Source organism: Ostrinia furnacalis, unplaced genomic scaffold (genome assembly GCF_004193835.3).
Source record: "Ostrinia furnacalis isolate ACB-3 unplaced genomic scaffold, ASM419383v2 OfSCF3745, whole genome shotgun sequence".
In the NCBI taxonomy this organism is placed as follows: domain Eukaryota; kingdom Metazoa; phylum Arthropoda; class Insecta; order Lepidoptera; family Crambidae; genus Ostrinia; species Ostrinia furnacalis.
Genome location: NW_021133984.1, coordinates 531,583 through 548,358, shown reverse-complemented (window position 1 = coordinate 548,358; position 16,776 = coordinate 531,583). Strand labels below are relative to the sequence as shown.

General features: G+C 35.9%; 2 protein-coding genes across 3 annotated transcripts in view; one reads left to right on the top strand and one right to left on the bottom strand.

The window, feature by feature from the left end:
- pxb (putative Hedgehog signaling attenuator pxb) overlaps positions 1-16,776 on the bottom strand; it is a 179,444-nt gene that overhangs the window by 121,059 nt on the left and 41,609 nt on the right. The gene's annotated exons all lie outside the window — the stretch shown is intronic.
- On the top strand, positions 6,873-9,932 carry LOC114358155 (eukaryotic initiation factor 4A-III-like). Its single transcript, XM_028312037.1, has 5 exons — positions 6,873-7,136; positions 8,010-8,345; positions 8,467-8,689; positions 8,903-9,157; positions 9,448-9,932. Exons 1-5 carry the CDS (start codon positions 6,965-6,967, stop codon positions 9,698-9,700), a joined length of 1,239 nt encoding a protein of 412 aa, XP_028167838.1. The 5' UTR covers positions 6,873-6,964; the 3' UTR covers positions 9,701-9,932.

Below are 16,776 nucleotides of genomic sequence, written 5' to 3'. Positions count from 1 at the left end.
CATTGTTGAATACATTTGCTTATTAAATGCAGCTGTATTTTTATTGAAAATAAATAGGAGGAAATGTTTGGCCATGAGTCGGTTTTGGTCCGTCAGATGTGTCCCTGGGGAACTGCGTATAATCAAGGGATGAAAGGTAAACACAAAAGTAGTGTGGCTCTTCCCGCTACCAAAAACATTATTCTTTTTTCATAAAAAAATGGATTCAAGTTGCCAGGTATTTATTTTTATTTTTATTCAAACAACACTGGTTGAGTTTTTATTGACAGTCAAGCTGTATGTATGTAGGTCCTGAGGTGGAATTGTGTAAAGCAATCGTAATCATTTGACAGTTCATAACGTAGTATAAAGTCAGTTAAACAAAGCGTTTACATTTGGTTACACAGGAGCCACAACAGTGGGAATAAGATGTGGGATTACTTCTAGTGATGCAAACATCAGACATCTATTAATAAGGATATACCTACTTTTGTGATACAATAATTATTGTGGCTTAATAAATTGACAACAGAATGCTTTGAAAGCTGGCCACATTGGGCAGCTTTCAAAGCTCTCTCGAGAAAGGCTTAGGCCTACAGACATAATATTCACACACCAATATTCACGATTAATACAGTTTAAATAAACAGACATGATTCAAAAAGAATTCTACGGCTTACACCTTTAGATTATACCTTGAGTCATATTAAATCAACCGGAAAATCCTCTCACTCAGACCCTTCAACAAAACCAAGGATTAAAAACTTATCAGTGCCTTCACACTACAACTGCCTTCTAACCTAATCCGCCACGAGTCAAAACAAAGTCTAAGGCACACAGCACACTAACAAATTGATAAGGCTACCGATCCATCAAGGTATCGCCACGCGTGTAACTCCTGTCACAGACTACCGTGACATCAGAAGCCACCTATAGCTGCTTTGTCACATACAAAACTTATTATGGGCTGTCAAAGTGTTTTTTTTACTAGTTTGTGTCTACTACCCACCCACATTTTGTAGTTCGCTTTTAGGTCCTGTTTTATTGATCATTTTAGACGACAAAATGTTATGGGCTTATCGCGTCAAGTCGATAAAATAACGCAAAATCTTAACACGGTGCGCATCCTAGGCCTAACAGATGAGAATAAAAATAATATCAAGCAACTGCACGCTCTCTCAAAATTCCAAAGGCATGTCGCAACGCATGTCACTAGTTAAAAATGACATTTCATACTAAAAGTCACCTTGAACTAGCGTTCAACACGCGTGACTTTTATCAATAAGGGAGGAAACAATAGACAGTAGTAGGGGGAAAACCTGCAGAGTCTATCACATAGCTTATCTACCCCCGCGACGCCAGCCTAATCCATTACATCCTTAGTTAATAAAATCCCCCGAGTTATTTACAGGACGATAACTGATAAGTATGGAACGCCGCTACTGATATAATAGGTGACATAATGTCACTTTTGAGATTATTTTGTGTTGTGTCAATATTGTAGGCGCCAGATATGAAGATGGTTGTAGAATAAGGTTGTTGTATTGGAAATTATAGATGGATTAGTTGCTGTACACAATGCTTTTCATAAGAGTTATAAATAAGTAGCGGCCGCCCGCGACTTCGTACGCGTGGAGCGCGCGTTTTACGCCCTTAGGGGTTGATTTTTTGAAAATCCCGTCTAAATGGGACCTACGTTGTAAAAGGAATCCCCGTGTAAAATTTGAGACTCCTAGCACTTGTAGTTTCTGAGATTTCGTGATGAGTGAGTGAGTCAGTCAGTTACATTTCGCTTTTAAAGATATAGATCGATGGGTGCCTGGAATAAAGCCGCAATAGCCATAGCAGCAGTTTTCCGATTAAGTGATTTTAGTAAACTGCGGGTCCCTATACACCTTTTGAATTTTTTTCAGAATTTTATCTTTGAAACTGCCTGATTTACCAAAAGCACTATGGATATTGAATCGTTATTCCCATTCATCATTTTAAAATTTGTTGACCGCAATAATCGTGCCATATACAATGTTAAAACTGTTATTTAAATCTTCTACAAGCAAACGGCTATTACTGTATCCTTCAGATCAGCGCCCGAGGCTGCAAAAGACTATTGCTGTTTGATTAATTTCACACTTTTTACCGGAATAAAACCACAATGGACTCTTACGGAACCGACTTTCAATGTATGAAGCGGCAATATGTATTTCTACCTTTTTTAAAGTATATTCTAAGCACTATAACCTTATGCACATTAAATGTTACTCCAGAAAAAATAACGCATCGTTTGATATACAAACCGTTTTGGTACGCCTCGTAGTTTAGACTTATTCAAAATTGACACTAAATCTCTTCTCCTGTAAAATTGTGTTTTGTCGATTGTGGCTTTATTCCCGGCACCCATCGAGATGAACCTTCTTTACCTACTGTGTTTTTTATCCATATTTACTGAAGAAGCTTTACTTCCATATTTGCTGTTTCACAATTCCACCTGACATTAAGATAATTGCAAATAAATGCATCAAATTAGTCAAATCGTGCAACGTCTAATAATAATAAAGTTCAGTTAAACATCAGTTAAAAATAAGTATCATCGTTAAGTACTTAGGCACTTAACAATGATACTTATTTTCAATTTCAACTCTTAGGTAATAATTACGTAATTAGGATATTAATTATAAAGTATTTAAACTCGTTAATTACTGCTTTAACACTGCAGTACACGCGCCCCTTTTTTTACACGAATACACGCGCGGCCTACTCTGGTAAGCCAATTTAAAATCACTGTAAATCAGTTTGTAAGCAATTTATGAATAGAATAATTATGTAAATGATAAAAGTGTTTATTATAGTTATTTTATTATCAAAGTTTCTTTATATAACTATTTGGGATCAAACATTATAAACAGATTTAAAAGTTGTAAATTTTTGGACCAAAATTGCACTCTGAGACCAATGCTAACAAAAAAAAATTTACTGAAAAAATAGGATTAGTTTTTTATCTGTCATAGTATTCATGACTTTCTACGGCCTGGTACACGGTGTAAATCCATTTGTTGCAAGTCTTTTATAATTTTTTTGTCGAGTGATTTCGGGCTTTTGAGTAGACCCGCAGTTTTGACGGCCAATTTTAGAAAAGTGCGCAGACTCTAGCAACCCAAGCTTTACTGGCTTACTGACAAGTTTAGTAAACTAGGCTTTCCTGGAATGCCAGCTCTCTGGCGAAAGTTTTCAAAAAGTTATAGCGTAAAATGTTACCCTGGTCTACTATAGTAGTCCGCGCGTGTACTCTAGTGTTAACTCATAAAGAATGTCTGGTTAGTGTGAGTCATAACAGTCATAATGTGTTTATTTGCAATTAGGCTTTTACAAAGCGCTTTTACACGTCCCAGTTAAACCCTACCATTGTCTCCTTCTAATCTCACTCATTCATTCAAAGTGCGAAATAAAACATAACAATGAGCCATGGATGTTGGACCAAACGTTGGACCCAACGCCACTCGTCCAACGTGTGGATCTAAAAAATAATTGGCACCAACATTGGGACGAGCCAACCCTATTCTGAGATCCAAGTCCATGTTGAAAGAAGGCTACATTCCTAAGCCGACATAGTTATAATGTGGTTGCAATAACGTCCTTTGATTCACTGAGTAGCACAGGCTGTCACAAAAACACCATCAAAACCCGTTTCACATTAAGATTTCTGTTTCCACTTATTACTAACGACGGGCAAACCCACTGAACACGTCTAGCTACGTAAAGTTATGGCCGCGCTACTAATTGCTGAATCGTAACACCAATGCCGCATAAGTACTAAGATTACCACATTTAGTCCGAGCAATTAAGCCTGTTAATCCTAGATGACCACAGCTTGGAGAGATCAGCCAGTAGTCAGCTAGTCAGCTAGTCAGCGTCATATAGTTCGTGACACCTAAAGTGGCCAAACAGTTGATAGCACAACCTTATTCCAATTGTAACTAATTCCCGTTTTCACAAACATTACTATGAGATCTCACAGATTGCGCACAGGAGGCATATGAGCACAGAGTAATACACGAACCAATCACAGTGCTCTATTCAATGCTGTGCGTTCGATTTGCTGCTTCACATAAGCAAGCATCGTTTGTGAATACGGGCGTAAGACTTGTTGCGAACTTTTTGGCTACTTTAGGTGTCATGAAGTATTTAAGGTCAGCGGTTACCATAAAGTTGAAGCTTGAACACCTTAAGAATTGTATTTCTTTGCAGTGACTAGACCCAACCCCCGCCACGTGTTATTTGTTTCTTTTCAAATAACGGACAAGACAAAAGACAAAATTGGGGGCGGGGTTGAGTATGGTCATTTCGTGCAAACGAAAAATACTTAAGAGATCTTGGGTCGACATTGTTGATAGTACGTCTGGTAAACGAACTATACCTATCTCTCGCTGCAACCCCTGTGTAGCAAGGATCTAATGTTTGTAATTATGCAGAAGTATACTAAAAACAGAACAGAACAGAATTTAAAAAAAAACAGTAATTTCAGCATCACAGATTGGCTAGCAATAAATATAAATAAATCATTTGCTCGGATTACGCATGTTTAATATTTGGGTGATTATGTATTAGGTATGAGAAAATCTACAGGAATAAAGATAATACTAATTAGTGGGGTAATTTGTGACAATAGAGTACTTAATCCTAGTGTCAGACTATGAGTCACCAAAAGTTTCTAAAAATCCCAAATGTCTGTCTGTGACTAATACCTACTTAATACTTTTGATAAAAATACTGCCCTGACAGTCGTGTACTTAAATTTTAGTTTACGTATACAGTAGAATATTTTTGCAATATTTAACATTTAAAGAAAGTAGGTAGGTAAGTACCTATGTCAAATAAATCGGACTTAAGTGTTTGAACGGAATGAGCTGGTGGTTCTTCAAGTGATGTGACTTAAGCATGTCTTCATTGAATCGCACGAATCCAGAAAGACCCGTTCGTCTGATAATTGCATTAAAGGTATTTTAAGGGCCCCGATAGTGTTGTGCACAGTTTATCGATATCGGTGATCGTAAGTTCAAGATCGGAAGTTAATTAAAGTGAACCAAAGTAGCGGCTAATAAGAACGTGGAAATCTAGCTCTTAGTTTATAGGGTAAAGGAATGTCGCTTAAAGAAAATTAGTTCCGGGATTCTGTGATAGTATAAAAGTTACCTAGCTTCAATAAGTCAGCATCTTTTGCTAGGGCTAGGTATTATAATGGATTTGACAACATGATATCTAAAGGGACGCCTATGTTCATTATTGTTCCTTTATGATGATGATGATGATGGTGATGATGATGATGACGACGCTATAAAGCTCTCCCTAATTGATAGTTCTTGGGCGATGCTTTTTAATAAAAGGAGGAGGTTCTTAATACGCTAGCTTATGTGGTTGCAGTGTTGATTCTCTCTTGTAGCAAAAGTTAGTGTGATACTCAGGAACATCCACTAAACTTAAATTTTCGTCGAGCCATTTAGTTATTAGTCAATATTCTGTTTATATGCGCAAGTAGTTAAAGTTGTCTTTCTTCACATTATTCCTTCATCGTTGAATAAAATTGACGTCCATTGGGTAGAAAATCGCGTGTAAATAAAACATTTAATTTCATTGGAAACGTTTAATTTAACTCAGTTGTTCCAGAGGATTTTAAGTTAAAAGACTTGTTCGATCCGTGTTCTCGCACTAATTTAGGTCTTAAAACGTCCCACGCAAAGTAAGTCTTAATTAAGACTAAGTTAAGTCTTATAAATCCATCTGGAGGGTAAATGGGTATTGTCACGCGAAGGAATCATGAAATCACAAACTATTTTAAATAAATTGGATTGGAAGAAAAAGCTTATAGCGTAGCTTTTAAACGATAAATAGGAGTATTTATAAGAACACTTTGAAATGAAAAATGAACAATAAAAAGTATACAGCGCTATTTTTAAAACATTGGCAACATCATAAGCAACGATATTAATTTGTTTTATTTATAATTCGTTGGCTTTTTTTTTCACGCTAAAAATATTTAATTCATTTACCGCTCTAAATGTTTATAAATCTACGCGCATCATCAAGATCATAAAAACGAGTGCAGCGCGTCGTTCTTTCGTATAAGAATGAGACATTGTCTACTCACGGACATTGCCCGCGGGCGGCGTGACCGGAGGGAGCGGCGAGCGTTCGGCGAACGAACGAGCAATGTTCGGTTCGCGAGCGAACATCTAAGAGGACGATCCTGACGCACTCTCTTCAACGACTTTGCACAAAACGGTCTCGATAACATTGTTAATTACATCTATCAAATTAATTATATCTTACACTCACTATCGAAGTTACAGACATAGACTTACGACTGTCACGACAGCACTTGAAAATTATTTTTTTCAGTTATGTTGAAACTTTTTATGTGTTATGTTAAAAGTCGTAATATGTATAACCATTATGTTATATGTTACCAATTGTATTTGAAGGTGTATTCGTAAACGGTGTGTTTGCATAAATACAATATTTGTATATGTCGCTGTATATGATGTAAATTTTTATCTACATAGGTGGTCCTGAGAAGTTCCTTGTGTGAGCCCCTAAACCGTTTCGCCGAAGCCAAAAATCCCACTGCATTAAAATACTCACTGATAAGATTTTCATTCTAGTAGGTATCCAGTTAAACAATAAATAGATTTTCGCCAAAAAATACCATGTGTGTATTTTACTAACTGAAACCCTTTTATTGTAGTAGCCACGAAAACAATAGAAAACGGGTGCTTTATTTCAATTGTTTTTGTCGTTACCATTGTTAGTCATTCTCTGAGTCAAGATATATCTATCTCTGTCTAAAATATACCACGTGCTAAAGAGCCGGCGTGGAGGGGATAACATGCTTTCTTGTGCGCGTATCATAGCACGGTTGCTCATTCGTTCGCTTGCTTCGTGTGCGCGCGGTCGTTCCTTGATTTTACTATATTTTCGTAACAGTGACAGTAAGATGCCAGGCGAAAAGAAAGTAACGTTTGTGTTACCGGTTTTGAAAAAGCGGAAAATTGTTCCAAGAGATTTGTCTAACGTAGAGTTCGATACAAGTGAGGATGTGGCTGTGATTCGAAGCTTCGATAAGATGGGACTGCGGGACGAGTTACTACGAGGAATCTATAACTATGGTATGTTTATTTAATTTTCTACTCAGAAAGTCTGAAGGGATTTTCTAGCGAAATATCCTGTCTGTTTTTAATAATCTGAAAAAATCGAATTGGCCAAGGAAATAGAACCTACGACCCTTCGTATACGAAAGAGTCGAGCCCATGATCCCACACAGTATTACCGTGTGGGCTCATGGGCTCAATTCCTTCAGGCTTTACCAAGTTATTAGAAATTTAACTTAACTTGCAACTCTTGGTGTTTAAAAAATAGTAACTAGCCTGTTTGTCACTGGGAAAAAATTAACATCACGACCCTTTGCTGGCCAGGCGGACTCATGGATTCTATTTCCAAATAAGGCTTGACTTTTCTATATTATTACAAATTTAGTTTGAGATGCAACTTTTTATATTGGCAATATGACTAAGTTATTAGAAATTTAATTTGAGATTAAACATCCTACTAATATTATAAAAGCGAAAGTTAGGATGTCTGGATGCCATGATATCTGGATGTCTGGATGTTTGTTACTCTTTCACGCAAAAACTAGGTACTGAATGGATTTTGTTGAAACTTTACAGTATTATTGTTTATAACCCAGATTGACATATAGTTTATAATGTATGACGATATGTGACAAACAAATTTCAATAAATAAATAAGACGTGTCTAAAAAGCGCCATCTATCGTCATTGGTTAAAATCACATTACAGAGCTGGACAAACTACTGTTTTTGACGTCCGTAAATATTCATACGGGGGAAGCTGTGAAACGCCATCCATCAACATGATATCTAACGGGGGTGAAACGAAGTCCACACGTACGAAATCGCTGGCGGCCGCTTAATAAATACTGTTTGTTATTGGGCAAAATTTACAGATGTCTGTACTTTGCAGGGTTCGAGAAACCGTCCGCAATCCAGCAAAGGAGTATCTTGCCTATTGTGAAGGGTAGAGATGTGATAGCCCAAGCCCAGTCTGGTACTGGTAAAACTGCCACCTTTTCTGCTTCAATACTCCAGTCGTTGGACACAACTGTACGTGAAACGCAAGTGTTGGTGCTCTCTCCGACTCGTGAGTTGGCTACGCAGATCCAGAAAGTGATCCTTGCGTTGGGCGACTTCATGAACGTGCAGTGCCATGCTTGCATCGGCGGCACCAACCTTGGGCAAGACATAAGGAAACTGGATTATGGGCAACACGTTGTTTCTGGCACACCGGGAAGGGTTTTTGGTAAGTTTTATTCACTATTTTGACTAACCTTTTTATTTTTATGAAGGTCTATTTTATAAATCGTCTGATAATTTAGGTCTTATTGTAATCAAATTACATATTTATTAATTATTTTTTCTAGATATGATCAAGAGGCGTGTATTGAGGACCAGAGCAATCAAAATGCTAGTTCTTGATGAAGCAGATGAGATGTTGGATAAAGGATTTAAGGAGCAAATCTATGATGTGTACCGCTACTTACCCCCTGCAACCCAGGTTGTGCTCATGTCTGCTACATTGCCCCATGAAATTCTTGAGATGACTTCGAAGTTCATGACAGACCCCATCAGGATTTTGGTTAAACGGTAAGTTGTAATTTTTAATTTTAAGAATTATCTTTTTTACGTCCTTTATCTTCTTCTTTTGCTTACTTCTATCAACCTCTTTAATTTTATGTCCGTTTATTCTGAAAAGTGAAATTAATGTTAATAATTACTAAACTATGTGTATCATTATTTGTTAATTTAATTTCTTTCAATTAACCAAGTGTGTTTTATATTGTGTCTTCTTCTTTGCAGTGATGAATTAACTCTCGAAGGAATCAAGCAGTTCTTCGTAGCTGTGGAGAAAGAGGAATGGAAATTCGACACTCTTTGTGATTTGTATGACACACTCACAATCTCACAAGCTGTTGTCTTCTGCAACACGAGAAGGAAAGTGGACTGGCTGACACAAAAGATGCGAGAGGTCAATTTCACTGTGTGCTCCATGCACGGTGATATGCCTCAGAAAGAGAGAGATAACATTATGAAAGAATTTCGCTCTGGAAAAAGGTATGTTTACTTCACAAAAAAATTAATTTGTTTAACTTCTTCTTTTTATAGTTTTGAATTTAAACTGAAATTTGACTCAATTTCATGTATAGCAAAAAATCTATCAAATAAAGCCATACTTTTTAAACTTATCCATGGTTCTTTTTTATTTAGTACGGCCCAAAAACATAGTCCAGTTAGCACTTCCAAAATAATTTCTAGGCTCCTTTAAATTTTCACAGTAACTTTATCCAATGCATTATGCCATCTATTTGAACAATTTTTAATTTCTTTATTTCTTTTTGTTTCAGCCGAGTCCTGATCACAACAGATGTATGGTCCAGGGGCATCGACGTCCAGCAAGTCTCCCTCGTCATCAACTACGACCTGCCAAACAACCGCGAGCTGTACATCCACAGGATCGGCCGGTCAGGTAGATTTGGACGTAAAGGAGTCGCTATCAATTTCGCCAAGTGCGATGACATCAGAATCTTGAGAGACATCGAACAGTATTATGCGACTCAAATTGATGAAATGCCCATGAATGTGGCCGATTTAGTTTAATGTTTAACTGATCAGACCTTGCTAATTATTCCCGGTTCTGCGCTGGATTTGTACTGCGATGAAGGGATATCAAATGGTGTTTTAATGACTGAAATATTTTCATTGCTAAAATTGATTATGATGACTGTGAAAATTATTCACTGTTGATTTCTTTTAGTTATACTGAAAGATGAACAATAGCTTTGTATTATATAATATTAGTATAAGTAAACAGCAAGTTGCTGCACAGTGAACTAGATTTAATTTGATTTTAATAATAAAATATTTAAATGTAATCAGGGTGTTTTATTTATTTTATTCGTAGTAGTTGATGATCAAATGCTATACCATAGTACTATAAAATTCGGTAAATGAATTAGGTAATTAAAAAAATAAGTACGAAAACATACTCTCTCACTTGGATGGAATCTAAAACACAAGTTTTGTAGTTACAAGAAATTGTCGCAACTCATACCAGTATAGTATAACAAACTCTAAACTTTAAATGTTATTTAGGTACCACGAAAGTTTTATTAAACTTTACAAAATAGTCAATAAGCTATTTATATTAATGTTTACATTTATTTCGTAACTAAATTAAGTAACTTAACTTCGCCGGATGTTGTGTTATAAGAAAAATCATGCAATCAAGAAGTAAATTTAACGACAATAAGTTATTAGTGTCTTTTGGGTCCAGCACATCAGCCTATCCTTTTGTTGCAATATCGACTCTAATGCAAATGAATAAGGTTCAATGTTTGCCTAATGGTATCTATAGAAAAGTGTGTAAATCGTCCCAATTTATAATGTCACCGGACGTTAGTCTGATCTGATCGTGGAAGTTTTATTACTTCTTTGGGCAAAGAAATTCGTGTGGAATTGAATTGGGGAATACATATTGAGGTCATTTATTTAAGTGCCTGTCTTTTCACGCCTAAGCCTCTAAACTGATTTCTGAAATAAATCTAATTTTAGTCTAGAGAATACGCCTGTATTCACATTACAATGAGGTCTCACAGTGCGCGTGGCCGCACAGGGTGACACACGAACCAATCACAGAGCTCTATTCAATGCTGTGCGTTCGATTTTCTGCTTCACTATAGCAAGCATCGTTTATGAATACGGGCGATAGAAAAGATAGACTTAGATTTTTATTTTATTTTATGAGTAATATTTGTTTTGTTCTACATACTCGTAGGTAAGTAAAACTTTATTACGAACCTATTATAATTTAACTTCCTTAAGAGCTCGTTCTCATGGCAATCAAGTTTTGCGGGATTCAATAATGCAGGATCCTGCAAAACTGAACACACCATGATTATTGTGTTTGAAATTCGAATTACAAATTCGAAAGAACCTTTTTTTTGTGGTCTAAAAAACTACTAAACGGGATCCTACAAAAAGTAGTTCCTGCAAAAACTGTGGGAACAAGCCCTAATAAATTTCATTAAAAATTTGGACATTTTTATCAAAGTTAAGAGTAGTGCAAAATTCCAAGCAAACACCATGTTTTCGCGTGGGCCTTTCAAACTTTCAAGTTAAGCAAACATGGCTCCTACTTATTGACTATAAAAGACAAAACTCCATCTGAAATTCGACATGTTAAGCATACGGACGGTATATCCATCCCGGGGGATTCATTGATGTCAACTTTGTTTGGGTAGCTACGAACAGGCCACACAAATATTGGGTTTGGTCGCAGAGTAATTTGGGAAGAGACTGCTCTTTCAAGGACGAATGTTCTGATTTAGGGATATTATCAAGGACGAATGTTCTGATTTAGGAGGATTTTTTTCTGAAGGTTTGTAACAGTTTTTGAATACAGGCTCATAAGTTATCAAGTTACCACACAGGTTACAACCTTTCATTAGAAATTTATACGCTTAAAAAAATACTTGCACGTTTTAAAATTATAACAGCGGCTAACAACTCGATTATAATTTAAGTAATACCTATTTATAGTTTAGAACTGATTCTCTTGATTGTATTTTTGTAACATCTTCACTTCCCTCTTATAAACTCTAATAAAATATGAAAATGTCGTCCCTAAGGATTTTTACAAAACGGTTAAATTGATATTGGAATAAGATCAATGAAGAAAACTTCATTGATTTGATTTTAATTGTAAAAAGTTTTTCATTTCCCAAATTATTGGCACTAATTTGGGAAAAAATTAATCGGGCTGTAATTAAAAACTCAAACTTAATGTCCTGTCTATTCGTCAAGTGGTCTGTATCAGTAACGTATTTAGCCAAACTCAAATAGTGACCCTCAATATCTGGCCTAAGGATCTGTGTGTTTATTATTTGCCGTCGGCCGATGGGAAAGTTGACTAATCCCGCCTTGATAGTGTTTGATAAGGAACGGTTGGATCGGCTTAATTTGTTAATAACCTCGGTTTGAGAAACTGCCATCTAATTTGAAGTAACCTTGATAACGTTGAAAACATTGAACTTTAGGTTCTCTCCAGTTTATTCTGTAACCTATTTATTGATACTGTTGGACTGGCTCGTAAAACACTTTCAGGATCAGTAACCAGTTTATCGATATTTTTTATTTTATTTATTTATTTATAGTTTAGAAATAATCGAGTGAGATCACTTATTATTTCCATCCTGTATATTTTTTGTTGCTAATTACCACCTATAATAACAGTTTAACTGTTTTTTTTGTGCTTTTGTTCCCAAACATAGCCGATGCCTTACCAATTGATATCTTCTTCGAACTTAGCGCGTGATTCACTTGTTTCAAAACTGGGTTAGACATAATTTCGATCTTGGCTTTATTATTTCATAAACTACTATCAACACTGCGGATAGTTGATAACAAATCGTAAACGCGAGGATATTTCGAGAGTAAATGACAAAGCGAATGAGAACGTTCCGAAAATAGCTGGGAAATGTGTTCACGTAGCATTGTCTCAAAAACGTTGTTATTCGGGCGTCCTTACTTCATCAGCTAAAGTATGCTTCGTTCTTTATGAATCCATTTTCACAGAGTCTACATATTGGGCTAGCTTCCTAAAATACTTTTAGTCTATCAATTAGATTATTAAAAAATATTGGACACGGTCGATTATTATTTGTCAATCAAACAAGTAATTACGAAGTTATGATGCGATAAGTTCCGCGTGACGTCACAAAGTGCTACACTTTTAAGCACGCCTTGACGTCCCGTTCCTTTTCGTTTAATTTATCTCTCTAAATTTTCATTACATTGAAAAAGTTAAAAATACGTGTCGAGTATTTTTTTGATAAGTTAATCGACGGACTAATATTCAAACTCCTGCTTTTTTAAACAGTGGGCTGAGTGTGAGTTTAAATCAAACGTCCTCAACCCTCACTAGTGAGCGCGTTAAAAAATGTATGAAAAATGAAAATGTTAGTTCTTGAACGTTTCCGCTAGGGGCGCTGACAAACCGTCATACATTTAATGTAATTTTTTTACGCGCTTGATGTAAACTCGCAGGAAACATATCTAAAGAATAATATTGATTCATCTTACGCACCTACATTTTATTCATGACTTCGAAGTAATTCAAAGCAAAGGGGGAAACGGATTTCCGTGCAATTCCTGCGATCATGCAGACTCCATTTCAAGAGGATATAAAAATGAACATAAATATATTTTTGAGAGATGATGGGTACTTTCAGTGTTGCATTTGGGTCAATTGATTGACCTACATCTTTGTATTGTGATCCAATTTAGGTTACTCTTCATCAGCATTATTCAGCTATTGTGTGTTAACGTAACGTACGTCATACCAACCTAGTAGATTATAGATACTAATATTATAAAGATGAAGTTTGTTTTGCGTCTCCTAAGGGGCGGAGCAGTAAAGATAAATGTTACAAAAACGGGAAATATTCAAACTATTTTCACGCGTACGAAGTCGCGGGCATAGCTAGTACAATTGATAAAGCACATCAAGTATTTTCGTACAGCCTTGTAGGAACTTATTTTCTCTTCGTAATGTTAGTTAGTAAGAACATTTGATAGATTAACCTAACACAATTGGGTACGCCTAGGGTTGCCAGGTGTCCGGTTAGAGCCGGACATGTTTGGCTTTTTATGGACGTGTCCGGACAAATATTCTCTTGTCCGGCGTTACACTTTTTATGTGGCGAAAATCGAGCGCATAAGGAAACCCATGCTGCTATGTAAGAAATATTTTTCGGGTTTTGGAACATTCTGTCTATCTATAGCCCATTTTCAACCGACTTCAAAAAAGGAGGAGGTTCTCAATTCGACCCGTATGTTTTTTTTTTTTTCTATGTTTGTTACGCGATAACTCCGCCAATTATGAACCGATTTGAACAAATCTTTTTTCGACATATAGGTAATATCTCAAGGGTGGTCCCATTTAAATTTAATAATAAAAAAAACAACCCCCAAGGGTGGAAAATTGGGGATGAACTTTTTTATACGCAATATCTCCGCCGATTATAAACCAATTTGAACGATTATTTTTTTGTTGAATAGGTATTATCAAAAGGGTGGTTTCATGCGAATTTGAAGAAAATATTTCACCCCCAAGGGTGGAAAATTGGGGATGAACTTTTTTATACGCAATATCTCCGCCGATTATGAACCAATTTTTTTTGGTCTCAGTGTACTGCCTACCTTCAGTGGTAACATCAAGGTAATAATTAGTTAACTAAAAAGCAAGAAATAAGTAAAATTTTATAAAAAAAAATAAAACCGACTCCAAAAAACCTACACTAAAACGTAGAAAAATAATTACTAATTACCTACTTATTTATTAGGACGAATTATTAATATTTATGTAGGTATACCATGATTGATACTTTTGGAGTAGGTGCAGGCAAACTTTACATGTTTCATGATCTTGGCACCGACTCCAGAAGTATCAATCATGGTATACCTACATAAATATTAATAATTCGTCCTAATAAATAAGTAGGTAATTAGTAATTATTTTTCTACGTTTTAGTGTAGGTTTTTTGGAGTCGGTTTTATTTTTTTGGGGTTCATCTTCGAACATAGGCCTCCTCTTCAAACTTCCACTGACTTCTGTCCCCGGCCACTTGTCCAGTTTATTCCAGCCATTTTGTTTCAGGTGTCAGCTGTCCGTCTTTTAGACGGTCTTCTTCTACCGCGGGTGTTATTGCGGGGTCTCCACATCAAGGTCTTTCTGGCTTAGCGATCGGATTTGATGGAAGTGGAACATTAAGGCTTTTAACAATCTATGACCAGTTAATAAAGAGTTTATGTCCGGCTTTTAGGGTAAACTGTCCGGCATTAAACACCGAGTCCGGCTTTTGTACTTATTTTTGGACCTGGCAACCCTAACACCGAACTCTTGTTGTAAGTAGTTGATTTATTTAGTTGTAGTAACAAGGATCTTTGTTGGCCAGAAGCATTGGTATAACAATGTTTTGCCAATCATAACTTATGATTACTATCAATCTATGTCAATGTAGTATTTGATTGTATTGTAGCCTTTGTTTGAAGACGCTGTGATTCAATTAAGACTTGTTTTTGTAAGTTTTTGGCTGCCAAAAGCTAGATAAATATTTTTGTGTAAGTAAATCTATTCTCGTGATTATTAACATGAACATGAATCAATAGGAATGTTTGTGGTAAATATTTTTTTTCTCTTTTCCGTTAACTATAGTGAAAATATGAAAAAAACTGAGAAGAATATTTATTCAGTTTTGATATTTTGGCACCTACGAATGACCATTAACAAAAAAATGTTAGCCCTTCACGTGTCTTTTTATTTTTTGAACCCAGAAATAAACTTCATCATTTTTTTTCGAAAATAAATATCTGCCCAGTGAGTGTAGTTTCTGTCATTGTAATTATTTGTAAGTTTATCGTACATTCTCCAAAGCATGTTAAAAAAATTGACATAAAAAGTCTCGTGCGAAGCTGCGGGCAAAGGCCAGTCAATAAATTGCGACATCTAAAATTCTTTGCGACTACAAATGTCGCAAATTCAATCGAAACCGACAAATACAAAACCAATCGGGCGTGAATCGTCTACCTGGATGTCCTTATTCACACAGATGATGTATCATTGTGTCACTTCTACAGGACAGTGGGATGAAAAACTGACATTTACCCGCCTCAACAATTTGCTCCGGTCAGTAGCCCAAGCACGCAAAACGGGACAGTCCATTTTGTAAAAAAAAACCGAGCTCTCGTAATCTTAAGTAATCGAAGACTAATATTGTCATGACAACGGATTGTTTGCTGTCACGAGAGATGATTATTTTGTTATTAATTTTCATAAATTAGCGATAAAAATATACACAACTTAGTGGCTAGCGCTCTTTTAATTTGTTTTTGTTTTTTTACGCAAATTAAAACAATATTTTTTGTCCATTGTAGGTAGTTTAGCAATTCTAAATGTGTGCGAAATATTTTATTTTTTTTACTTTCTGTCTTTCTTTTTTTCTTTTAATATTGACAGCAAACAATCCGTTGTAATATCAAATACAGTTCTACGATTACTATACCGACAGTTATTCGTGCTTAGGGTACAGAATGGATGGGTGAATTGCGAACAATATCTTTAGTGTCACTTTCCACTTCGTTGCGCCGCAAGAGGTGCAGTAAGTTATCCAATTTGACTTTTCTTCTTTTAACCGACATCAAAGAGGGAGGTTCTCCATTCGGTTAGTATGTTTTTTCTTCTTAAAATTACTTCGCTGAAAACAATTGTTTTGACTGTAGCTTTCAGCTTTAAGCTTCTTATGAAGTCAAAGAAATCCCATCAAAAAATGATCAAAAACAATACTTGTCAAAAAAACCAAGTCTCGCAACTCAGTTGTTCTACGGTAAAAAGTTGTGAGATCCATGTAATACCAAGTCCAGGCCAGGAAATCTTTAACGTTTTACATAAATATATTGACTTGGCCATCGCACTAAATAATTTAATTTACACGTGTTTTCATGCGATGGCCAAGTCAATATATTTATGTAAAACGTTAAAGATTTCCTGGCCTGGACTTGGTATTACATGGATCTCACAACTTTTTACCGTAGAACAACTGAGTTGCGAGACTTGGTTTTTTTGACAAGTATTGTTTTTGATGGGATCTCATTTCTTTTTGTATTTTGTAGACAGC

Excerpts from the sequence above, each read along its gene's own strand:
- LOC114358155 (XM_028312037.1), top strand. The coding sequence starts at position 6,965 with ATGCCAGGCGAAAAGAAAGTAACGTTTGTGTTACCGGTTTTGAAAAAG. Across the intron at positions 8,346-8,466 it reads CACACCGGGAAGGGTTTTTG|ATATGATCAAGAGGCGTGTA; the intron begins GTAAGTTTTATT and ends TATTTTTTCTAG. Across the intron at positions 9,158-9,447 it reads GAATTTCGCTCTGGAAAAAG|CCGAGTCCTGATCACAACAG; the intron begins GTATGTTTACTT and ends TTTTTGTTTCAG.